We start from the raw sequence: 27,167 nt of genomic DNA on the forward strand, positions 1-27,167 counted from the left end.
CCGGTGTAAGCCAAAGGTATTAATAACGTCCTTAGAAAGGGAAAAGCCAGCAAATTAAACTACTGTTTTGCAACAGACAGGGAATCACTGCTATTAAAACTACAACTGGAAAACAAAACATGTGGCTTCCTTTAGGACTGTAAGCGTCCTACCGCAGGAAGTACCTGGACAGACCCAACCAATCCTGGGGTAGCTAGTAGGAGAAAACAGCTGTAGCAAGTGTCAGCCAGGGTACATCCTCACAAATAATGCTTCCAGGCCTTAAGTAACAGGAATGGTTATTTGTATACCTGAAGAGACACCTCTGAAAAATCAGGGGACTGTCCAGAGAATAATTCTATGAGGCACAATGAGTTGCTGCTGGAGGGAAAAAATCAGAGTGTACCTGTGCCAGAGTGCTCTGTGCTCAGACACAAAGACCTCTTTGGATCTTGGCTGCTACATGCCAATGATTTCCATAAAATCTGATCACTGATGAGAGGGGGGGTGCGTTAAAAGTGTGAAATCCAGACAGGGCATAATTTGCCTCATGCACATGATTCGACCATAAACGCCGGTACCAATTCCACTCTAATGAATGCAAAGTCTTACACACTTCCCATTTAATTTCCCAACCTGGGCTCGTAGTGGACTCTGCCTGGAATGAATATAATTGCTTCGTTAAACTCAAAAGTCAATTTGAAAGTATTCTTTGGGGTCAACGGATATTTATTTTAAATTTAACCAATAACCTTCTCCGAAAGAGACTATAACTGCACCCAGTTTAAACTAACATTTGCAATCTGCAAACAAATTAAGCTCGAAATAGCAAAGCCCATAAAAGTTAACAATTCCTTAAATGTTTTAAGCCTCTTGTTATCATGAGAGAATTCCTAATTTCCTGAGTTGCAAGCACTTTGACATTCCTCTGCAGTAAGCAGGAAGTGGGATTCATATTGTGTTCAGCGATTGATTGGTTTCACATTTTTTTAAGAAACCACTTAAGGTATCAGCATTCACTCAAAGTATGCGCTCAGAGGGGAAAGAACCACACGGTAACCTTGAAATATGATGTAGTAAACATGGCAATATAAGGCATGGGGCTTTTATAGGCTTTCGGAAGGGATAGAAAAATGGAAGTTTTGTTTTCTTTTTCAAATTCTTTTCACAGTACCATTAAAACAGTAGTACAGCACAGTTGAAATCAGGGTTAGTTCATTATACACTGTCTGCTTGTGGTGGCCCTGAGGGACAGGCGATAACAGAAGAAGTTAAATGATGCATCCCCCCTACAAGTTTTTCAAAGTTTCCAGTTTCACAGAACACATCAACCTCAAGTCAGGCCATTTTATGCCCTTTGTAACCTTCAGAAAGAAATGAAGCGCTTCAATACTGTTGTACAGAATAAACCCAAAACAGCAGAAGAAGAGCCAACGAAAATGACCGAAGCTGTGTTAGTCGACTTCCAACTGTTCCCCAGAGTCATAAGACAAAAATGAGCTCTAAACAGTAACATAACTCCTCTGACGCAACATGCAGCCTCTTTAAAAACACATAAAACACTGAAACACAGCATTACCTGTTCATGAGGATTCCACACTATGACATTCCTGAGTTTGAAAAGGTGCTACAGTAAAAAGGAGGAAAGACACTGGCCTTCTGCTTTGATAACAAATTTTAAACAGAAATCCATCTACAGAGTCATACAAGCACAGTTTATTGTTAGGGATGATGGAAATCTATTCTACCGGCGAGTGTTCCTTAGAAATTCTGCTGGCGTCTTTTCTTTGCTTCAATAGCGTCAAGAATCGGCTGCCGTTTCGACTGATACCTTTGTCGAACTTCTTCTATCTCCTGCTCCATCATTGGGTCGAGCGCGCCGAGTCTCCTCTGAAGTTCTTCAACAGTCCAGTTCCTCAACTACAAAAAGACACACAGACATGAGGCAGATGTGATGGATGATAAACGGACAGCGGCAGAAAATCCAGAGCTGCAGAAAACCCAGAGTTTAAGAATTGCTAGACTGGAGGAGTATGTGACCCAGGCAGGGAAGTTTGCTCTACCACTTCAAACATGCGTTAAAATTAAAAACAGTGTTTGACTTTTAAGGGTCAAGCTAGATGAGACAAAAATCCTGGACTTCTGTTGGTCTTTAAAAGCTCAGTTATAGCCATGTGCAGAGAAGGGCCTAACCACACTAACAGAAACAAGCACTGTTAGCTCTTTAAAGCGGGGAAAAACAGGTTCTAGTAGCAGCGAGAGTATAGTGGTGGCAGGGTTAAATCCTCTCTCCCCACCCCCCGCCCATGTAGCATCAATCTAAACTAGGGCACCATGCACCACACTCGAACTTTTAAAGACAGAGAGCCTTAGTGTCCACCAGCATTACCTTAGGTGAAAGAAAAGTAACTTTTCAGACTTGAATAAAGTATAATTAGAAGTTCACTGACAAACAAAAATAAACACTTTACTTAGATCCAGCTGGCTAAGAAAGGTGTGAAACCATTGAAGAGAGATTTGCCATCTTTCCATTCCACGGAAGACCCCATATGGCATCCGCTGCTTCTTGGGAAGCAAAAGGCTGCATGCCTGCAGTAAAGACCCCCTTCCACAAACTCTGCTCTGTTTGCATTTGGCTGCAATCAAGCCTATGATTCTAGAAACTCCAAGACCTGTCTTTAACAAAGCCATTATACTCATAAGACGAATATTCTTGCACTGAATATTGCATTCCTATGTGGATGGGGGGAAATGTAGTTTAAATTGTTTTTGTAGAGAGATGTCTTCGGAAGCAAACATTTTAGGACTGTGCACTGTTGGCAGTCATTTGCTATAGAAGGCTGGCCTTTACCTCAATTCACTCCTTGTCGGCTTGGCCACTCAGGTGATGCTAATATGGGAAGGCTGTTGGACCAGAGATGTCTGGCTTTTAAGGCATGCTAGTTTCATTACATCCTAAAGTTACTGTGCACTATTTAGTATGCTTACAGATTTTATATGATTAAAACATTTTTTTATATGCCTGTTTACTTCATGGAGATCCAGCCAGCATTTCAGCAAGGGGAGATGTGAAATGTATACTAATCCTTTTAGTATTTTTATTTAGTTTATTTAGTATAGTTTTATTGTATTATTGGTGATTCAGTTCCCTTTTATGCAAGTCTATACAAACAATAATGGCTAAGGTGCTACCCTGAAATGAATCATTGGACTGACATACCATTTAGCGGAAAGTAACTGAAGAAGAAGAGTTGGTTTTTATACCCCGCTTTTTCTCTGCCTTTTAAGGAGTCTCAAAGCGGCTTACAATCGCCTTCCCTTCCCCACAACAGACACCTTGTGAGGTAGGTGGGGCTGAGAGATTTCTGAGAGAACTGTGACTGGCCCAGGGTCACCCAGCAGGCTTCATGTAGAGGAGTGGAGAAACAAACCTGGTCCACTAGATTAGAGTCTACCGCTCATGTGGAGGAGTGGGGAATCAAACCCGGTTCTCCAGATTAGAGTCCACCTCTCTTAACCACTACACCACACTGGCACACCTACACAACGAAATAATACTTAATGCACCAGTGTGGATACTTCTGGATCCTCTTACTATAAAGAACTTTACAGAGTGTCTATCATGCTTTCAGGTTACTAGTTTACAGCTGTGCGGAGGAACATTTCCCTTTTTTAAACAGAACACAGTGGTCAGCATGCAATGCTTTCCTCTCCTTACAAGTATGAGTTAAAACCATTTCTGCATGTGCGCTTGGGGTGGGGATCCAAGCTGGTGGCAATCCATTCATGTCTCATGGGGGGGGGTGCCAATCAAAAGGCCTCCCTGGTCTGTGCGGAGAGAGGCTTTTCAGGATGCTGCTGATACAAAAAGGGGAGCCCACATGCATAAGCAGACTACTTCGGAGGGTGCTTTGGATACGTTTGGGTACTTTAAATAGTCAGTGTGGTGTGGTAGTTAAAGGGGTTCAGACCCTAGAGAAGACCCAGGCCAAATCCCATCTCTGACATGAAGCTTGCTTGGATCATCATGGCCTAGTCACTCTCCTTAACACAGCCACAATCCCACATGGCTTTTGTCCAAGCAGGCCCCCATGGTCCCATGGGAGCCTCTCTTTCCTTAGACCAGGGGTGGGGAACCTTTTTCCTGCCAAGAGCCATTTGCACATTTATAACATCATTCAGGGGCCATACCAGGTGTAGATCTCCCGGTTGGGGGGGAGGCTAGGGTTGCCAGGTCTCCGGCCACCACCTGGAGGTTGGCAACTCCAGGGGAGGCCACGCAGAGAAGGCCTGGGGGGCTCCCCTGCTCCTCCCCCCTCCCAGGCGGGAGGGCAGCTAGCGGTGGGCCCGAGCAAACGAGGTGCCAGGGGGGTGCAGCCCACAGTCGATCGGCAAGGGAGGAAGGAAGGAAAACAGAAAGAGGAAAAGGGAGAGAGGGAGAAATGGAAAGAGGGGAAGAAAGAAAAGGATGGAGGGAGGCAGACAAAGAAAGAGAGGGAGAGAGAAAAGCCCCTCACACATACCCGTCAGACCCACACAGTCTGGCCCCAGGCTCCATGCCCTCCCACCCCCAGAATCCACAAAAGGCCCCCCGAAGCCCTATCGGCTCCTGCGTGCATGCTCTGCCACTGGGAGCCGCAGGCCTCTTTCCCCCCACCCCCTCTTGCTGCTCAACAGCCGACAGGCAGCAAGAGGGGCTTACAGTGTGCCCCGACGTTCCTGCACGCTGCGGCTATAGGGGACAGCCTTGGGGGAAGTGTCCCCCACTCCTCTTGCCGACTAACAGCCGTCAGTCGGCGAGAGGAGGTCCAAAGGGCGCCGCAGTGCCCCTGCAAGCCGTGCCTCAGGAACACCCTCAGGGAGGGCCGCCCTGTGCCGCTTCTCCGCGGCGGGGACCCGGAGCTCCCGAGGGCCACAAAAAATGTCCTTGGGGGCCGCATACGGCCCCCGGGCCTGAGGTTCCCCATCCTTGCCTTAGACCAAAGGAAAAGTTGCTTGGAGCCACTCCAGAATCTGGCTCCCAGGTAACATAGGGGAGGGTTATGATACATTACATCAATGCTGTATTACATTTATGCAGATACCGTTCTAGAGGTTTTTTCCTGACAGAGGACCCAGAGTTGTTAACTGTAATAGAGCAAGCATGGATTTGTTTGCAGAAAGTCATTAATTTTTTTTGCAAGGTATGATGCTATGCTTCTCATTAGCAACTGTCTTAAACTCATTAAAATGCACAGATTATTGTGCTGCCAAGCACAAGGGAAATACAAAGTGTTTTAGCAAGACAACAGAGACTTCTGCCTATTGAATAAGGAAGATGTTCATTAGAAAAAGTGCTTTCCCCATCAGATGTATTATGCATGCACATTAATACGGCTTTATCTGACATCTGTTTAAGCTAATGTATTGTACCTGCTATGATTTTTATGCTAATTGTATAACATCTCCTTTTAGAGAGGGTGATTGTTCAATACCCGATCCTCAGGAGATGAATATAATAAAATATAACAGAAAAGATTAACATATTATTTCAGACCGGCACACACAGTTCTTGCTATTCAATGGTGTTAAGTATTTGAACTAGTACTGTATGACATCTTCATTCTCCTACGGTTAAGGACTTCAGACAAAGATGAAGAGTTCTCTTTGTTGAAGAGTTCTTTTGGAATTCTGCCTTGGAATTTTCAGTGAGAGACACCAGATTTTGGGCTTGGCTTCTCTTTTGATGACCCAAGAGCCTCCTATTTGTCCTCTTACATCCCACTTCCCACATTCTTTGCATTGTCGTTTCTGATGTACTGTTACAGATACCCACATACGTAAGGATACTACAGCCCTGGAATGGCAGGCAGAGGGTTAGGGCTAACTTCTCTGAAACCTGTAAAGCCGTTAGAATTGCACTGTTGAAAACATTTATGTCCCACATTACTCCTCAGTCTAGCAGTGTAAGAACACAGAAAGCCAAGCTCCTGCTAAAGGCTCCCAAATTTATTAAGTCAACATAAGGGAATTATGGTGGATAGAAGGCAAGCTATTTAACTGATAATTAACATTGCCTGAGAGGTGATCAGATGAAGCCATTCCTGTCTCAAAAGCTGGTGCTGGAATAAATGTGGGTACTCTCCAAGGTGCCTGTTTTGAAGTCTGAGAGAGGCTTTGTACAGCCACAAAATAATAATTAATACTTATGTGCAATCAAGTCACAGCTGACTTATGGCAACCCCAGGACTCTGGGATTTTTAGGGCAAGAGATGAGCAAAGGTGGTTTGCCCTTGCATACCTCTTCATGGCTTCCTTGGTAATCTCTCATCCATGTACTAACCATGGCAACCCTGCTTAGCTTCCAAGGTCTGCTAGGGTTAGTCAGGGCTATTCAGGGCTGCTAAGGCCACAAAATTCAAGAAGTCAAGTTCTCAAATGTTCCACAATTTCTTCTCCAACTCCCCCTCCCCATTCCATGATAGTTTTGAGGGAGTTCCAGCCCTGCTTATCCCTCACTCAAGCTGCCAAGAAAAGCACACTCAAACAAGATGGGTATTCATTACCTGGGAAACTGTGGGTCATACCCCTGCAAAGAAAATGGGGAGCAAGCATCTGCACAGGTGCAAATCCTTAGGTGCCTTCAACACAGGCACACAGAAGGTGAGGAATAAATACATGGGCTCCAACAAATATCAACCAACCAAGAAATCAGGTCTGTACATTGAAATGGTGAAATTGCTGCATGATTGCTAGTAGGTATTCGTGCTGGTTTATATGTGGTATTCCATATTTCTGACAGGCACAATTTGCAGCCTGACTGATTATCCCTCTATCAAATGTAAAAGACTTGCGACCAGGAAGCAAAGTGATGGCTATACAGAATGTGGCTTTTCAGATGCCATAAGAAAACAGACTCTTCAAATTGCTTTGTGTAAGTATTAGACTAAAGCAGAGATCCTTTTAATGAAACAGAATTTGCCTATGAAGCTCCCTAGATCAAGAGAAATGACTCACAGCATTAAAATTTTCAAATCTATGTCACGGTCTTGAGAAATGCTGATTCACAATATGAGGGGAAGCATCTATGCATAGTTCAAGACTGTTTTTGTGAAAGCAAGCTGCCCTACACAACACGAAAACCATATACTATTATTCTATGTGAATAAATTAATGTAGCACTTTGCAGTGAGATGCCAAATTCCAAGTCAGAGTTACATAAAACTGCATCTTATATGCTAGCCAAAATACAGTGATACAGAAAACAAAATATCGTTACATTTCAACTAGGGTTAAAAGACGAAACCTAACATAATTTAATAAGTTCCCCACCAAGCATTAGATTCTGAAATTTTTGCATTGCTTCTTAAATGGAGGCACAATGTCTATATGCTCAGAAACCAGAGTGCGGCTCGAGTGATATAATTGCCTAAGGAGGAGTTTTCGGATCAATTGTTTTGGAGCCTATCCTTGAACTTTTCAGCATCCTTGGCTGCCAAACATTCTCCATTAAAAAGGGTCCAAAAATACACAGGAATCTGATATATCCAGCATCCTCTTCCTGTATTGATTCAGGCATAGCTACAGTAAAAAGAAAGAAGAGGAAGAAGAGTTGGTTTTTATATGCCGACTTTCTCTACCACTTAAGGGAGACTCAAACCGGCTTACAATCACCTTCCCTTCCCCTCCCCACAACAGACACCATGTGAGGTAAGTGGGGCTGAGTGTGACTAGCCCAAGCTCACCCAGCTGGCTTCGTGTGTAGAAGTGGGGAAACAAATCCAGTTTACCAGATTAGCGTCCGCCGCTCATGTGGAGGAGTGGGGAATCAAACCCGGTTCTCCAGATCAGATTCCACCACTCCAAACAACCGATCTTAACCACTACACCATGCTGGCTCCATACATGCAAAAACAGGCAAGGTGTGGGGATGCATGATCCTTCTTTCCTTGAGGGCCAGTGTGGTGTAGTGGTTAAGAGTGGCAGACTCTATTCTGGAGAACCAGGTATGATTCCTCCCTCCTCCACATGTGGCCTATCCCATCTGTTCAACACATGCAGGTGGGCAGTCAGTGTGCCAGGCCATTAAAGAAAATGGGAAGTCTATATGTCTTTCCCTTATCCTCGGATAGCTCTATGCTATCCCATAGTTGTTGTTTTTTTTTTTTTTGGGGGGGGGGACAACTTCCCATACAAGCTCTCAGGAGAAAGGCAGGCTTATAAATATTTTAAATGCATAAATTAAATGTTCTATGAGGAGCCTTTCCTTTTATGTGTAAGGAAGGAACCTGGTCTTAGAAGTTGTATGTTTATCTTGATCTCTCTTTATATACATCGGTGGGTCACATGCTACATCTCCATTGCTGCACGGCTTCAGGATTCTGAGTAACCAAACCCTTGAAATGCCTCTCCCTTTCCTTACCACCCTTACACTAATATGGCTTTTCCCACAATTGTTATTTTGGGCTCACAAGAACTCCGTCCCAGCCATTTTTTTCTTCCATTCCTTTTAACAGCGAGACATACTTACCCAACATCAAACTGCTTTCTCAAAAATGATTTTAAATTGTGTTCTTCTGAGAAAACATAGCAGCTGGGGTGAAGCAGGGAGAACAAATGAGAAGGCTTATATATTGCACGTACACAGTTGCACATCCTGCAACTCTTGAAAAATTAGGAAAGCACGAACAATAGCGTAGGAGAAGCAGCCTCTATTTCATTGGGATCCATTTGTACCTTTACTAGAGCCCCCACCCACCAGAAAATTGAGGGGGAAAGGTATTTCCTCAGCCCTCCCCAGAAGTTTTCTTCAATGAAACAATTGGAGATCTGGGTGAGCACCCAAAAACACTCATATAAAATGTTTTCTTCTGGAAAGAGTGAAATGCTTGTCAAGACAAGATTTGACTCATAATGTATGGTATGAAGACAGCATTAGATACTGTGTTTATTTAATCAGGACTAAGTCTGTCCATAATATATTGTATGTGTAATATAATACTGATTAGCCCTTTTAATATTATAACTTTCAACTCAATATCCAAATATGCTTCTAGCCGTATTGTGTTTGTACAATAATGTATGTACAAACACAGTGTTTTTTGCTTACTACAAGATTTACATTTTGTTTTCAACTTAATTTCCCCCCTACCTTTCAGTGACAAAAATTTAAATATGTGTACTAAGGAAGCATAGGGTACAGCAGTTTACAGCTTTCTCTCTAATATTAGTTTCATCTGTAATTTTGCAGTTTAGAAAACTACAGCATTTATTCTTTAAATTCCATAAAATGCAAAATAGTATGATTATATTTTCCAAAGAAGACTTATAAATACTCTGTTTTATTTTTATCTTTTAAAAATCATTTGCACACCGCCTTTCTCCCTAAAGGGGATCCAAAGTAGCTTACATCACTCTCCTCTCCTCCATTTTATCCTCACAATAACCCTAAAGGTAGGTTAGGCTGAGAGAGTGGGACTGGCCGAAGATCACCCAGCAAACTCCCATAGCACAAGAGGGGATTTGAACTAGGGTCTCCCAGATATTAGTCCGCCACTCTTAAATACTACACCGCAGTAGTTCCTAGTGTGGTGTAACATAACATTTTATGTTACTGAAGCAGAAAATAAGGTTAGGATTGACCAAGTAATTTTCTTCAAGGGACTGACCACACCCCCATCTTCTCCCTGGCTTCAGGATTTCAGAAATTTTACATCTTCATGAACACATCAACAAATGAAGCTGCCTTCTACAGAATCAGACCCTTGGTTCATCAAAGTCAGTATTGTCTGCTCAGACCAGCAGCGGCTCTCCAGGGTTTCAGGCAGAGGTCTTTCACATCACCTACTTGCCTAGTCCCTTCAACTGGAGATGCCAGGGATTCAGGGCCGGATTGAGGTTTGATGAGGCCCAGTGATGGCGAACCTTTTAGAGAACAAGTGCCCAAACTGCAACCCAAAACCCACTTATTTATCGCAAAGTGCCAACACAGCTAGAAGTCCACATGGGGCTAGGGGTTGCCAGGTTCCTCTTTGCCACCTGCGGTTGGTTTTTGGGGCGGAGCCTGAGGAGGGTGGGATTTGGGGAGGGACTTCAATGCCATAGAGTCCAATTGCCAAAGTGGCCATTTTCTCCAGGTGAACTGAAATAGCAGGTTGGCAACCCTGCATGGGCAGCCGAGTGGGGGAAGGAAAGCAGCTGGAGTATAGCCCCCACCCATTAAGTTTGGTTCTTTTTCCAACTGTTATCTTCATACAAATTTAAAAAGACTGTTATGTGAGGGGGGGGCTGATGTTGGGGACAGCCCTCTGCATGCACTCAGAGGCACCTTTGGTTGCATGAACTAGCAAAGTGGAAACCAGAGCTAAGCGAAGGGCTTGGCTCCAGCACAAACGCCAGGTGGGCCCCCATTCGGCCCTCACCGCCAATCCCCCGAGCAGCAGTCACCAACCAGCCCGCCGCAGACGGCCACCCAGGTGTCCCACTCCCGGTCCAGCCCTGTCCCAGCTCCGCCTCTTCCATTTCTCGGCAAAAGGCTCGTCGTTGTCTTCACTTCCAGAGCGCGCAGCCAGCGACTGCGGAGAAGGCGCTGGGAAGGAGCCCAGTGCTTCCCAGAGGAGCTGGGAAGGCACCGCTGGTCCCCAGCCTCCTCAGCCGAGAGAACGAACTCAGGCGAACTCTGCACTGGGGCGATGGCGCGTGTGCCGACAGAGAGGGCTCTGAGTGCCACCTCTGGCACGCGTGCCATAGGTTCGCCACCACTGCCCTAAGCTATTGAAGGTAATGGGGCCCTTTATATGTCCAAATAACAGGTACAATAGCTTGACCTACATTCAACTGTGCTGCACTGCAGTCTGCAGCTGCATGCTACATGTTGCCATGCAACCAGTCCATGCAGAATGTAGGCACTCTATATATAGAAATGAGCAAACCAGTGATATTTTAAGGAGCAGGCTAGCAGGCGGGGCCCATTATTTACATCATAGGAGCCTACACAACACAAAACACTGTTACTGTATGTAGGTTTTATTTAATTTGTTTTTTATCTTATATTTTGGAAACGTACATCCAGTTTTTTTTCCTTTAAATTTTTTGGGGGAGCCCAAGAGACTGGAGCCCTAAGCTATAGCTTGTTTAGCTTATACATAAATCCGGCACTGCAGGGATTGAACCTGGGACCTTCTGCATGCCAAGCAGATGCTCTACCACTGAGCCACAGCCCCTCCCCTATCATCTTTTTCTACAGAATACATGGGCGAAGCTGCGTGGAATAAAGGCGCAGGACAGCACAAACTCTGTACGATTCGTGGGTACTATACTAAACACTAAGAACAAAAAGGGGGGAGGAAATAACTGTGCAGGCATACCCCTCACAAAAGGGTCAAGGAATACTTCTCAGAAGTCCTTGCCTAAAAAGGCAAGTTGCATGCCACGTCCCATTTCCTTCTGCTCAGATCTCAGAGCCATATGGCCAACTTGATGCCTTGGGATTTTGATGCAGGCAGCCTGGTTCCCCAAGCTGACCTCTCAATTTCAGCACTTAAAATAGGTTTCCTCTCTAAGGCTCCAGCGTCACATCAAGCTTTCCTGAACCTCAATGAAATCAAAACATCGAAGAGGAATTCAGAACAGATTTAAGTAGACCCATTAGTCACAGTTCATATTCTCAAGGACATGTCGCTGAGTAACTGCATAGCGTCACAGTCCAGTTTTAACCTCTAAAACCATTTTATAACAGCAACATGGCTGTTTTCCTCAAGATGGAACGGGACAGATTTAAATTCATGACACTTACTGTAACACAAAAACCAAAGACAGGAAACCATGTCCCTGTCTCCCTATACTTCTTTCACTGTTAAAATATGAAAGTAATGCAAGTCATTTATTGATTATTCATCAGCAAGTATCTAGTAAAAGAACAAAACAATAGGTTGGACTATGGGAGGATAGGGGGCAGGGAAGATTACTGTATGTGTTAAGTGCTGTCAAGTTGCTTCCGACTTATGGGAACCCTATGAATTAATGACCTCTGAAACATCCTATCCTTAACAGCCTTGCTCAGGTCTTGCAAACGGAGGCAACCAAGAAGGTTGACAAAAAGCCTAATAACAGAATGAATACTAATAGGTTACATATGATAAATTAACAAAACTTTAATACATTACAAATAGTACAACATTTTCATTAAACCCAAACGAGTTTCAGCCAATAGGCCTTCCTCAGAGGTAAATTCTTAAAATACATGCCATAAAGTAAAATGATTCAAAATACAAAATACAGCATGTCTGACCAAGCTTTAAAACACACACAAGAAGTAGTGCTAGTTCATCAACTAGATGACCCCCTTCATTATCAGAATAAATTAGGACCATCAAGAATCATTTTTCATATTGTTGTTATTTCTTAGAAAGGCCAGTTGTAAATAAGAATTATTTGCTATGTACCATTTACCTCCTGATCTTACCATGTGCCCCAGCCCAACAGCAACAGAGAGCTGGGGGGAAATACTTTATCGTTGCATCCCCCATACATGTCTTTCCTGTCTGGCTAATCATCGGGGGACCCTATTCCTTTTGACCTTGGGTTGGGCGGGCGAGAAGAGGAAGAAAAGCTACAGCCCTTAAAGAAAGTTGTTTTTAGTGCTTGACATCACACTTTGGTATGTACATGTGTGTGTTATGTTCACATGGGCTTCTATGCTTTGTATTTTATTCATGCGTTGTTTTAGCCTGTTGTAATCTACCTTGAAGATCACTTGATGGAAAGATGGGATATAAATATTTTAATTATTATGCACAATATGTTCTGAGTGTAGCAACTGTGGCAGTCTTGTCATAATATATTAACTAGCAGCTGTTAAAAAGGTCAAGTATTTATTCATATGAACTCCTTCTGACAGAAAACTTCTGGCTTCTAAAGTCACCCTGAAAGTTCCATTATAGCTATTTAACATTAGAAGAAAGGACAAGATTGCTCCTCTCGCTGTGAGGAATCCATGTGTATCTTCTCTCCAGGTCACAAGACACTTTCCTATTGTTGACATCCCAATGCTGTTGCTGGACATTAAAAACACATGCATAATCCATATCCCTGTCCTTCACTATCACATATAATGCAGCTGTCACAGAGTGGGGGGTTATACAACATTATAAGCAGCTACTGGTCAGTGTCTGTGACATCAACGGTGTTCATCTCAGTTCATCATCAACACAAAACCTTTGTTTATTACTAAACAACTTTGTTTATTACTAAACAAGTAATTCCTTCCCCACAAGGGAATGATAAATCAGCCCCTACAACAGCAACCCATGAGGCAAAAGCAACTACTGTCAGAAGGAAAAGTCACCCCAAGTGAACACAAGCCTTTCTAAACCCTGGCAACTGTCTTGTCATCCAAAAAGACAACAAGGACAGAGTCTTCCACCCAAGGTGAAGACCAGCTTTTCTTTTCTTCTTCTGGGATTAGGTCTTGGTAAAAGAGTCTCTCTGAATATCAAGAAAAAAGTCATTGAAAAAAATATAGAACACATTGTAAAACAATTCTTAACAAGAAAAAACACAAGTTTCATGCACAGGCACACGGATTCAAGCACGGGGAAGAGCAACAGCTCAGTGGTGGAGTGTTTACAAAGCAATCAGAAGGCTCCAGGTTCAATCCCTAAGCCAGTGGTGGCGAACCTATGGCACGCGTGCCAGAGGTGGCACTCAGAGCCCTCTCTGTGGGCACACGCGCCATCGCCCCAGTGCAGAGTTCGCCTGAGTTCGTTCTCTCGGCTGAGGAGGCTGGGGACCAGCGGTGCCTTCCCGGCTCCTCTGGGAAGCACTGGGCTCCTTCCCAGCGCCTTCTCCGCAGTCGCTGGCTGCGCGCTCTGGAAGTGAAGACAACGACGAGCCTTTTGCCGAGAAATGGAAGAGGCGGAGCTGGGACAGGGCTGGACCGGGAGTGGGACACCTGGGTGGCTGTCTGCGGCGGGCTGGTTGGTGACTGCTGCTCGGGGGATTGGCGGTGAGGGCCGAATGGGGGCCCACCTGGCGTTTGTGCTGGAGCCAAGCCCTTCGCTTAGCTCTGGTTTCCACTTTGCTAGTTCATGCAACCAAAGGTGCCTCTGAGTGCATGCAGAGGGCTGTCCCCAACATCAGCCCCCCCCTCACATAACAGTCTTTTTAAATTTGTATGAAGATAACAGTTGGAAAAAGAACCAAACTGAATGGGTGGGGGCTATACTCCAGCTGCTTTCCTTCCCCCACTCGGCTGCCCATGCAGGGTTGCCAACCTCCAGGTAGTAGCAGGAGATCTGCTATTTCAGTTCACCTGGAGAAAATGGCCACTTTGGCAATTGGACTCTATGGCATTGAAGTCCCTCCCCAAATCCTACCCTCCTCAGGCTCCGCCCCAAAAACCAACCGCAGGTGGCAAAGAGGAACCTGGCAACCCCTAGCCCCATGTGGACTTCTAGCTGTGTTGGCACTTTGCGATAAATAAGTGGGTTTTGGGTTGCAGTTTGGGCACTTGTTCTCTAAAAGGTTCGCCATCACTGCCCTAAGCCCTCTCCATCTCAAGAAGGCGATGCTGGGAAAGACCTCTGTCTGAGACCCTGGAGAGGAGCTGCCAGGGTTAACAACAATCTGACTCAGCTTCGTATGTCCAAACCCATTTTTAATCACATATTCCCAGACTTCTATAAATGAATGGTATACTTCACATCATTTGAACTTGTTCCATCGGGATGACTAATTGTCCTTCAGCCAGTCTAAAATGATTAATACTGGAGTGCTCTCTCTCCAAACAAAACGAGAATACGTTTCGATTCCCTGCAAAATTGGATAGAGGGCTTCTCATCTAATTTAGAACCTTTGTGCCTAATGCCTGCTGATAAAGAAATCCGATTTTCAGATTCAGACATTATTCATTTTTGAAATATATTCCAAAGCAAATGCCAGCTCGCTGTGCACAAAATAAGCGACGCGATTCAAGTCCCGTACGAGAAATGCATTGATGACACAGCCAGAAGACACACCCCACGTCAGCTGAAAAGGTCACTACACATTCAAAGCAATTAAGGGATATTTAATTAAGAGGGGAAATTCCCGAAGGTAGAAACAGCGACAAAATAAAGTGAGGGCATGTGGCTGCAAATTATATGGGTACGTTGTTATTGTGCGGGGGGGGGGCTTTATTTATTGAGAAAATGTGTGTGCTGCCTTTCCAGACCTAATCAATGCTGCTTGCACCACACAAACAAAATCAACCAACCAAGACAATAAAAACACATCATGACAATATAAACAATAAAATAAAGGTAATACAACAAAAAACAACAGAACAGTCTAAAATGATTTTGATATAGCAGTACTCAAGCAAGTTTATACATATATAAATATTTTCCCCCCTTTTAGTCTTAGTGTGACACTGTTCAGAGCCGAATTGGCTGCATGAGAAGTGTCATCATTAGTACTCAAAGTAGGAGCTGACCATAAAAACCTGAGTAAAGACAAATATTTTGGCCTGGAACTTATAGGAATGTAAGGTAGGAGTCAGGTGAGCCTTCAAGGGGGAAGGCATACCAAAGGTAAGGCACCACCACTGAAAAAGCCTTGCCCCTGGTCGCCACCCACCTTAAGAAGAACAAGAGTTGGTTTTTATATGCCGACTTTCTCTACCACTTAAGGCAGAATCAAACCGGCTTACAGTCACCTTCCCTTCCCCTCCCCACAACAGACACCTGGTGAGGCAGGTGGGGCTGAGACAGCTCTTAATAGAACTATGACTGGCCCAGGGTCACCCAGCTGGCTTCATGTGTAAGAGTGAGGAAACCAACCCAGTTCACCAGATTAGCCTCCGCCGCTCATGTGGAGGAGTGGGGAATCGAACCTGGTTCTCCAGATCAGAGTCCACCGCTTCAAACCACTGCTCTTAACCACTACACCACGCTGGCTCTCTCCAGGTGGGAGCACAGGCAGCAGGACTTAAGAAGAGGATCTTAGCGGGCAGGCGGGACAATGTGGGAGGAGGCGCATATAAAGTACAGGTACTGCCAATTTCAAACAGAGGGTTCAGAAAGCAGCAACCCCACTCAATAATTTTAAAGAAGTATTGGATGACAAAGAAGACTGAAGAGGTACTGGGGGGGGGGGTGCCAGTAATTGCAATTTCATAAATTAACGGTTTAAAGTGTTTTTAATGCTATAAATATAAATGGAAAAGGGGGGGATCCAAACACTGTTTACATATATACCAATAAAAATAACACTAAAAACAAAAAAAGAATTCGTCAAACCCTAGTAAAATCTACCAAAGAAATAGATTGTTGAATTATATTGATCATGGTTTTAAGTTCTAAAATTAGTAAAATAAGCTTACATTTGACAAAAGCATTGCATATATTATAATTTACCCTCTTAATTTTTGTTCTGTCCCCCATCCCCTGCCCCAGCCAGGAAAAATCTGGTTTATAGCCAAGGCTCCAAAATTTCTAGAAAGTTTACATCTGTATTCATAAATTGTGGGATAAAAAGCTACATTTTGAGGCAGTCGTATGCAGAAAACCATGCCCCCTCCTTGTGTAAGCACAAGCAGATACCTGAATACAGCTCAACAGTTATACACGGACATGTAACATAAAATCTAAAAGCCCCTTTTCAAAAGGAACAAGAGTTTTAAGAGGGGAGTGGACATGTTCATGGAGGAGTATTCATGGTATTCATGGCTACTAGTTAAAATGGATACTAGTCATGATGCATACCTATTCTCTCCAGGATCAGAGGAGCATGCCGAATATATTGGGTGCTGTGGAACACAGGCAGGATGGTGCTGTTGCAGTCGTCTTGTTGGGGGCTTCCTAGAGGCACCTGGTTGGCCACTGTGTGAACAGACTGCTGGACTTGCTGGGCCTTGGTCTGTTCCAGCATGGCTTTTCTTATGTTCTTATGAGGCGAGATGGGTTGGGAACAAAGCAACAGCTAAAGTACATGGCTGGGGATTGAAGCTCACAATAGCAGAAAAACACAATTGTTAACCAGGAACATTTTCTTGCTATTATAAAACATGCTTCCTTTTTCAATGCATGATTGCACTCATTGGAAACAACCTTTTGACACCTATTTACCCATTTACATTCTATAAGGAAACTGCAGGACAGGCTTGATTTATGCCAGTGGAAAAACTGATAATTTGCTTACATCACAGAAGAGGCAGAGATATGGGTTGGCAACAAGCCTTTAGAATTTACTGTAACTATCCTTTTTTTTGTCAAATGCCAATGGCACAACATCTCTGACGTTTCCTACAATCACAGCTAGTTATATATTATACTCCGCAATCAGGAATTGCAGGGATAACTAGTGGGTTTTTACTACCTTTCTTTCTTAGAGGGGCACACGTAAGAAAACAACTGTCACCCTGAGAACGCTCAGAGGATTCATTTACTGAAGAAACTGAAACCCCTCATAAGAGAAAGCAGCTTTAATCAAAATAGATCTACTGAGAATCTAAGCATAAGCATCTTAGGCAGTCCTGTTTACACTGATCCTCTGCAAGGTTTTCGGAGAGGGGGGGGTTCCTTTGAGAATGGGGCAGGTGTGCCTGGGGGCATAAGGAGCACCTGCACAAAATGTAAAAGCAGTGACTGGAAGAAAAGAAGTAGACAGAGAACACAAAGCTTTGGGCATGAATGTTCTAAAACTGAATGAAATGTAGAAGAAGAGTTGGTTTTTATATGCCGCCTTTCTCTTCCACTTAAGAAAGAATCAAACCGGCTTACAATCTCCTTCCCTTCCTCTCCCCACAGCAGACACCTTGTGAGGTAGGTGGGGCTGAGAGAGTTCTGAGAGAACTGTGACTAGCCCAAGGTCACTCAACTGGCTTCATGTGTAGGAATGGGGAAACCAACCCGGTTCACAAGACTGGCATCTATCACTCATGTGGAGGAGTGGGGAATCAAACCCAGTTCTTCAGATTAGAGTCCACCGCTCCAAACCACTGCTCTTAACCACTATACCACACTGGCTCTCTACACCACACTGACTCCTAATTGTGTCAAACAGTAGTTCAGCCACGTTATCAGTGAAATATCTCATCCCTCATATGCATAAATAAGAAATGTACAAGACTGGATGAAATATCACTGGCAGAACTTAAGCATGTGACCACACGAGCATGTTTGGACATGGACAAACATCCTTTTATACACCACTGAGGCCCCTATATCTGCAGAAAACACAAAAGGCTTCATATAGTCCAGTCCAGGTCTTCTCCAATGAGTCCTGTATGAAGGGCACATGCAGAGGTGTACACCGTTTTTTCATTTCCTTCTGATCAAAGACAACAGGGAAACAGATCAGCAGCATGCCCACCATACAACTGGGACTGCGCACCAGGGTTGATGCAGCAAGCAAGCTATGGAGAAGGTAATATTGGAGGACAATTTGTTCCAAGTCTCTGCCTGTTATCAGAATGCATACTCAAAAGACAGCACTACCATTAAAAAAGGTCTCTGCCCAACTCCATGGCAAACGTTATTACTTGAGATTTTGATGGGATTGCAAGATACGTTGTTGCACATGCACCTAGATAACTACTGAGCTGAATGAAAGAATCAGGCAAGTTGGCATGACCAGAGGCTCTTCAGATAGCCTTTCGGATGTGGTAGGTACCAGGTTCAATCCTCTGCATCTCCAGTTAAAAGGACCAGGTAGAAGGTAATGTGAAAGATTTTGGCCTGAGTCCTTGGAGAGCTGCTGCCAGTCTGAGTAGAAAATACTGATTCTGCATAAGGCAGCTTCAAGAAGTAAATGAATGTTTATGAACAATTTATATACTCAAGGTCTTTCAGCAAATGAAGTACAAAAAAAAAAGGAATCCAGATCTTTCCAGTTAACATCAACAATAGCTGCTTGTCTTCAGGTTCACACCTTCAGCAAGCAAAATGCTGGAGCACTATCCAAGAAATTAACATCACAGTATGCATAGGTTTTCCATACACAGAAATCAATAGGGAACAAGCAGCAAGAAAGAGGCACATCTGACCCCCAAAGTAGCTATATTTCAGTAGCTGGCAAGGAAATTCCTATAAATAGTTTTCTGCTAGGATATGCCCTTGGGTTGGAAATATTCTGTGTACAAGATTACAAGCACCACCTCTGCTTCAATAACCTTGGCTCCAAACAACTTCTGTAATCAATACATTTAAGTTCTTTTTGAAATAAAAGATGTATGAACTGGGACTTCATGTTTCCACTAGCTCAGTGGTTCCCAACCGGTGGTCCCCGGACCCCAGGGGTCCGCGAGAACTAAACCAGGGGTCCGCGAAACAAAGTTTACCACCAGAGGTCCGGCACACAGCTCTCTCCCTCTCTCTCAGTTGAGCTGCGGCCGCGGCTGATGGGCTGTGTGTGAGGTAAAGGGCCCGCCTCCTCCTCCTCCCCCCTTTCCCTCTCCTCACAGCGCGGCCGGGTTTTGCACGTGGCGCTTGAGGGCCGGCGGCACCAAGGCGGGCGGCGGCAGCAGCCAATCAGCGGGCAGGATTTTCCCGCTGGTTTTGGCTGGCGGAGGAGGCCGAGGCGCTGAGGATGGGCGGATGGCAGGCCCCCCGGGGAGGGAAGGTAGGAAGGAGCCCAGGCGGCAGCAGCGAGGAGGAGGTGGTCTTGGATTTGCCTTCCCGTGGCGATCCTCCTCGGCCTCCACCCCATTCCCTCTTTGTCTTCTCCCCCTCGCTCGTCCTCCTATCTCCCAGCCGTTTGTGGGGAGGTTTTGCCTTGGATTTGCCACTCAGATGCACGTTTTCCCCATCCAGATTCTCAAAACTGTGCATGGGGGGTTATTGGCCATTTGTGAATGGGAGGTTTTGCCTTGGATTTGCCACTCAGATGCACGTTTTCCCCATCCAGATTCTCAAAAAACTGCATGGGGGGGGGGGGTTTATTGGCCATCTGTGAATGGGAGGTTTTGCCTTGGATTTGCCTTTCAATAAAAAGTTGTTTGTATCATTGAAAGCTCTGCTATTGTGTTTTTCTTTTAAGGCAAAAGATGTTAACATATGAGTTGTTTTTTTTCTAAACTAAAACCTCAGTATTCAGGTTAAATTGCCGCATTGGCACTCAGAATTTTTATTTTGAACCTTGGGGACCCTGCACCGAACAAAAAAGTTCTAGTGGACCCTGGTCAAAAAAAGGTTGGGAACCACTGCACTAGCTAGATTGGAAGAGGTTAGGCAGGCTACAGCCCATCCTTCTCACTCCTTTCTTTGGCGACTCTCTTTTGCAGCCGATCCTGTCTTGATCTAGTCCTTCACATTCTCCTGACTCCATCCAATTCCCAACTTGCTCTCTTTCTACACTGCAGCTTCCAGCACCATTATTGGTAAAGGGAAGTCCTGAAGACAGCATTAACTCTTTGCTTTCCATATGGAAGTGACACTTAGTAGCTATTTTATAAACAAAATAGGACCCAAACATTCTAGATCCATGCTCTCCAGACTATGTTCTGTAGAGTAGAAGCTTATAGAAGGGACCTTGAGGAGAGCAATAATGGAGTTCAAATCCTCAAAAGATAGCTTGTTCCCTTGTATTACATAACTTCTCAGCTACAGAGATTGACAGGCATGTTATTAGTGTCTCTAGAATAATAGCTAGGCCAGTACTCAGGATAAACTGAGACTTCATACAGAACATGCCTTGGCAACAGGAACTTGTTGGCCAGGGTAGAGGAAAATTTGTGCAGAAACAGGTTATCAGAGCAGGAAGCTTACAAGTAATTGTTCTAGGTTGCCCAATTGCCCAATTGATTAAGTCCTTTGAATTCCAGTCACTGGAGCAAGAATTAGTTACATTGAAATGACCATCGACATTATCAGGACAACTCAAAATCTGACAAAACATAGATCAGCCACTAAAAGATACTAAAACCACAAGCCTCATTGCTTGAAGGTTTTCTATATTCTGAAAACACAGGGCTGGAGGAAAAGAACTGCAAAGGTATGAACTGCTGACAGTGTTGGAATTCCTGTAAGTCTACAGCACAGATATTAATCTTTCAGAGGATTTGAAAAATAGAAGTCTTAGCACAAGCTTCTGCTTTTAATGCAACTTAATTATTTAGGCAGATTGCTAGCTTAAGTGACATTGTGGGCTGCAGCATGCAAAGGAATTCATAACAGTGCATGAGTTGTATTTTTTTAATAAAGAAGTTAAAGAGAGAGAGAAACCATTTTGCTCCAAACCACCAACTTGGAAGACAAGCTTTACATAACCTGAGGGATTTTTACACATCATTAATCAGGTTGAATGTGGAGGTTCATGGGTGAGAGGGCAGGTTTAAGATATGTGAAAGGATTAGTTGATAAGGTTGGTTGGGCGCAAGTGGCGGTTTTCTTTACAAGGTAAAAGATGTTCCACCAAACCTGGCATGGGCATGGTGCCCTTTTGGCACCAAAATAAGGCTGAATGTGCTAGGCAAATGTGAACATGCATGCAGGGGAGTAGAGATACTCATGGAAATAATTTGCTATACAGGACTACTGCTGGCAGGCAACGGGAGTACTGTTTTGCACATTATATATTTCCTACATGGGTGTGGGGGGCACCATGTACATAAAGCATAAAAACTGCACAACTTTTGTATTTGACACACATCCTCCCCAAGAAGAATGTTATTTAGCTCAGACAAAAGGCCAGGCTCAGACATACAGGCACAAGGATTTAGGGACAGTAACTGGACCACAAAATTCTCAATCTCTCTTTTCCCTACTCTCCCCGTCCCCAAGTTTTAGAATTGTATGTCATCACCAACACCAGAGTTAAAGTGAACATGGAACTAATTTTCAGAACCCAGTTTTTAAGCAGGATTGACAGTCACAAGTAATGTCAGGAGTGGGCAGAAGGAGCCAAAGGAAACTTACATGTGAGGAAACGAACCCACCTACTCCATAAGTCCTGTTTTCAGTAGCAAATATCTTTGGCCCCACTCAAAGTTACTCTCCCTGTGCACTCCAGAGATGTGAAGGCTGTGAAGAGAAGCCTAGATTTGATACCACCTAGTAAGGAAAGCCACAGTGGCAATTAATATGGTTAGACAGTTTCCATGAAACAGCTTGCTAAACAATTGCTTAATTTTGTTTTTCACTGTAGAATTTTTTCAAGAGGCCTTGTAAATAAGCAACACTGCACATCTGGAATATAATAACTGAAAGTATATCTATCTGGTAGCATCTTCTTGATGATAAATTATATAGGATTGGATCCAACAGCATTTCCACAGGTAGAAGGCCTTCCGCTTGTGGAATGTGACTTGCTCAGCTTCCCACTCCCACGACAGCCTACAATCTCCCCCAATCCTGCCCCCAGGGAACCCCCCAGGAGCAGGATTTGGAGTGGAATGCCATGGGAGGGGGCAAGAAAATTACACTCCATAGACTGGATACAAACTAAATTTTCCACTAATGGAAGGCAGTTCCATTAGTGGATCTGAACTCTCCTGGCTCCCCCCCCTCCCACTGCAGCCCTGAACTCTCCTGGCTCCCCCCCTCCCACTGATCTCCCCGCAATGGGGAACAGGGGATTCTCAGGAATGGCGTGAGAGGCAAATGGGATCTGCAGGAGGGTCATATGAAGCAGAACAGCTTCTGAAGAAGTTGGTGAAACAGCTTTTCCCCAGCATTCCCTATGCCCCAGAAGACTGATGCTTGTTCTGAAAACGTTATCTGAGGGTTGCGGGACCCCCATGAACAACATGCAAAAGAGATTTGGGGGAGGGGGATGCAACAGCTGCAGCTCTAATCCTCCTGGTTTTCACTTCACTTGTGGCACACTTGTCAAAGGCACTGGCCATCAATGGTCTAACTTCTTTTTTTGCCATCACAGCTGACTTATTGCGAGAGATATGTGGAGGTGGTTTGCCATTGCCTGCCTCCGTGACACGAGCCTGGTATTCCTTGGAGGTCTCCCATCCAAATACTAGCCAGGGTCAGGGCTGAGAGTGTGTGACTGGCCCAAGGTCACCCAGCAAGCTTCCAGGGCGCAAGTGGGGATATACACTTCATTTTCCCAGGTCCTAGTCCGATGCCTTAACAACTACACCACGCTGGCTCTCTAACTACCAACAGTTAATTTGATATTTTATTTATTTTACAAAATGTATACCCCACCTTTCTGCCCTCACAGGGGCCACCAAGGTGGCTAACAAATTGAAATATATATAATAAAGTCGCATCTTAAAAACCATTAAAACCAGCAAAAACACACATCATTAAAACAATTACAAGCAGAGCTAAAATGCATATAAAAACTACAAAACATATTAGAGGCTTTCTATTACTAGCCAGTGACATGCTTTTTCAAACTTTGATTTAAAACCAATGTGGAAATGCTCTAACTGTACACCTTCAGTATGGAGACAAATCACTTTCTGTTTTCAGATACATACTAGTTTACCATCACATCCCTCATCTCTAGGAAAAACTCAGAGGCTGATCAAGCAGCAGTTCTGAGTCACGGAAACCGCAGGATGAGACAGCAGTGGGAAGTATTGTGGATGAGCACTTAGCAGGTCTGGGCTTCTGGTTGAGATCTATTGGGCTCAGAGAAGAGGATGGCAGAATAAAATGAGAAGCAAGCAGATTAAAATATTGTGATGGTTTATTACCTTTTCACTAATTTGATATTTTGTCTCATGTCGTGTTTCATGTTTTGTTTTCATTTTCCTGCAGAGATGGCATTATTGGACTTGAGATAGACTTCTGAAAGTCTATCAAAACACAGGAATTATAGTATTTGGATTAAAGAGATTTGTATGTTCACCATAAGGTTTAGAGAACTCCATCTACATGATTATGCAAATCAGACACCCGCACTGAGAGCGGAGGCAGGAGAAACAAATTGGAGAAAACCTCGTAGCTCCGCATCAGCGATATGAGAATCCCTGCCTACCTCCGATGAACTGAAAAATTCTACTTCAACAACACTTATCCCTGAAAAGGAGAGAAGTGCTTGAGCATTTTCTCCCATAATGTTTGTCAGTAATAAGAAGAAATAAACATGTGGAATGTGAAACTGCCTCTACTAAATTCTACCCAGAAATAAACATGTGGAATGTGAAACAATTTATGAGAAATCACGCTGCATTCTAAAATACCAGGGGAGATCTAACCAGATTGCCCACATAACGTGTGGGGCTTTCTGTCCCCTGCACAGAAAAAAGAAAGATTTCCACAACCCAAATCCTGCAAGCAAAAAAGTTGGATTGTGTGCCCTAAACAAATTGAGCAAACATGCGTAATTCTTGTTTTGCATAATTTATTCTGGTTTTGTGCATTATGTGGAGAGGAAAAGAGCAACACAGGTCTCTGCAGCCCTCTCCTCAGCCACTGGAAATCTACTTCTGACTTTTTCTCTGACTTCTGAGATTTCAGCAGGCATTGCTCATAGGTTTGCACAATCATCTTCATAACATGACTACACATTTGATTTTTTTAAAATGAAAGACAAACTTCTCAGGATGCTGAATTTTCCACTCAGAGGCATCCTCCACTTTTTTTCATATTGCCACAGCACTTCCACACCCATGTGTATACAGCTCTGCTCATGTTTACACAGCTCACTTGCCTGAAATTTATTCTGAAAAGTTTTAGACTTGGATCATCAGCATGAGGGGATGTGGCTTAATGGAAGACCACAAGATCTGCATGCAGCAAATTTCAGGAACCCCCAGTTTAAAGGTCTTGGGCAGCACAGGTTGAGAAAAACCAGAGACACAATCCCAGTCAGAAGAGTGAGCTCAACAGTCCAGTGGTCGGACTTGATATTAGGCAGCTTCATGGCCGATAACACGTGGCAGATTTGTCTTGCAATTCTCCCTCTCACGTCTCACACTTTTCTATCCCACTATCAAAAACCTGAACACATGGTGAACTTGGGTGGGGGGGAAGCTTCTCCTGGTGGTGAAAATGTGCCCTACGAGAGCCCGAACAAGAGGAGCGGTTGCAGCCGGCTTTTTAAAAAAGGCCTTCAAGTGGCCCTGGAAGGAGGGTGCCTTGGGGACGACCAGGCTCGTTTCTCCCTTCCCCTGTTCCTGGTGCGAGGCAGCAGCGGGGCTTACCTTGAAGGCAACAGGGAGTGTCTTGTTGCAGCGCTAGTGCGAGCGCAGGACAATGAGGCAGATGCTCATCTTCGGGAAAAGACCAGTGGGGCAGCTCCAGGACTGACCGAGAAGGAGGAAATGGCGGAAGGAAGAAGGCCAGCCGTACGTGAGAGAGGAACTTGGGTCTCGGCTGGGTGGTCGGACTCCTGGCGCTGCTGCTGCTGTTGTTGCCGCTGCTGGGAGGCCGCTGCGATGAGCGGAGAAGGGGGAAGTGGAGGAGGTCACAGGAGTGGGGGGAGAGGGGGAGAGAGGAAGTCGACCCGAGCACTGAAACACATGGGCAAGCAATCGCAACTGCTGCAATTCTTACTTTTCAATTGGGAAAAATCAGGGCATGGAAAACCTGGGGAAGATTTGGAAGGAGGGGGGTTGATCCCACAGGTGGGAGATGACCATGTGTTTTGCCTGCAGAGATTCACTACATTTGTGGGAGAATCACAGGGCAAAACGGCCATGAGTTAACTGCCCATGAGAGATTTTAAATGAACAAACTGGGATAAGAGTTAATTAGGTGTCCCAAACAATCCTGTGTGTACAATGACTAGGATTCCAACAATTCCCTTCTAGCCTTGTAAAGCTATACACTTTGCTTAATTTATGCAAACATCTTGAATTCTGTGCACACATGATTGAAAGAGAAGAAATGTCAAGATGTCTCAATTGTCTTGCTCTAGAGCAAACAGCTACAAACATTTCAATCTTTTAAAGATTTAAGGACAAACGGCTCTGATGGCGTAATCTAATAAACCACAAAGGACAAGGTCTTGCTCTCTCTTCCCCTTCCTCCTGAAACTGAATTACAAGATAAGCAAAGGTCAATTTCTCAGGACCAACAGAGAAGATTAGTTTTCTCCCCTTAGACATTCACTCCAGCCGAACATACGGTAAAGCTTGAAACTGCTTACAGAGTGGGAGAGACTTCTACAGTTCCAAGACTGTCTACTTTCTCTTTTTCAAACGATTACTCCCTTTCCAGATTTTAATGAGTAGTCCTTAAGGGTCTGACAGAGAGATAAGTCAACTCAGCAAGCTTTGAAGACTGTGTATATGTATAGCTTTCACTACTTACACACAAACATTCTCTGTTTCAGTTGTGAAGATATGTATAAGTATGTGTTTCCTGGTGAAACCTCAGAAAGTGGAATTGAACTGCAAAAAGATTTTTAGTGGCTTCTCTGCCCTATACAACTTTTCCTCTTCCCACACAGTAGGAGTATATGTAAAATAACAAGAACACATAGGAAACTGCAAGAAATGCATGCACATAAATAATTTTAAATGGGGGGTACATTTTCTTCTTTTTGCTCAGTTTTCACCAAATTAATCTTTGGAAGAAGAAGAAGAATAGTTAGTTTTTATATGCCAACTTTCTCTACCGCTTAAGGAAGAATCAAACCTGCTTATAATCACCTTCCCTTCCCTTCCCCTCCCCACAACAGACACCCTGTGAGGTGGGTGGGGCTGAGAGTGTGTGACGAGCCCAGGGTCACCCAGCTGGCTTCATGTGTAGGAGTGGGGAAACCAACACAGTTCACCAGAATAGCCTCCACAGCTCATGTGGAGGAGTGGAAAATCAAACCTGGTTCTCCAGATCAGAGTCCACCGCTCCAAACCACTACACCATGCTGGCTCCACACTGGAGGAGAAAGCTGAACTCTGAGAAGGACTCGTGTAAGCCAACTCCTCCCATCACCAATGGCTTAGTCCTCATTTCATCCTCAAAGTAACTGTGGCAGGGAGATATGGGTTCTGAGAAAGGTGTCAAAGGAGAATGATATTTACTTCTTTCTACAACTTCTAGATATTCTATCAGTTCTTTTTAAAAAATCCAATTAAACTGCAATCAAGAACAAATGAAAGTTTTAGAATCTATACGTCCTAGAGAAACTCACACTGATGGAACAATTAGCTTCATCTGACAAAGGGAGCTTTGACTCTTGAAAGCTTAAACCCCAAAAATCTTGATGGTCTCTAAGATGCTACAGGACTCAAATCTAGCTGTTCTACTGCAGACCAACATAGCTACCCTCTGAGAAAATCACACAGATTGAGCTGCTCCAGGATCTCTTCATCAGTAAGG

General features: G+C 44.2%; 1 protein-coding gene across 1 annotated transcript in view; it reads right to left on the reverse strand.

Moving 5' to 3' along the window:
• Positions 1-1,494: 1,494 nt before the first annotated feature.
• The window catches only part of STK4 (serine/threonine kinase 4), an 81,665-nt gene continuing 55,992 nt past the window's right edge, over positions 1,495-27,167 (reverse strand). Inside the window, exon 11 of the mRNA XM_056845171.1 lies at positions 1,495-1,899. Coding sequence (XP_056701149.1) covers positions 1,741-1,899 — 159 coding nt within the window. The 3' untranslated portion in view covers positions 1,495-1,740. The remainder of the gene's footprint in view (positions 1,900-27,167) is intronic.

Source organism: Euleptes europaea, chromosome 2 (assembly GCF_029931775.1).
Source record: "Euleptes europaea isolate rEulEur1 chromosome 2, rEulEur1.hap1, whole genome shotgun sequence".
Taxonomy (NCBI): Eukaryota; Metazoa; Chordata; class Lepidosauria; order Squamata; family Sphaerodactylidae; genus Euleptes; species Euleptes europaea.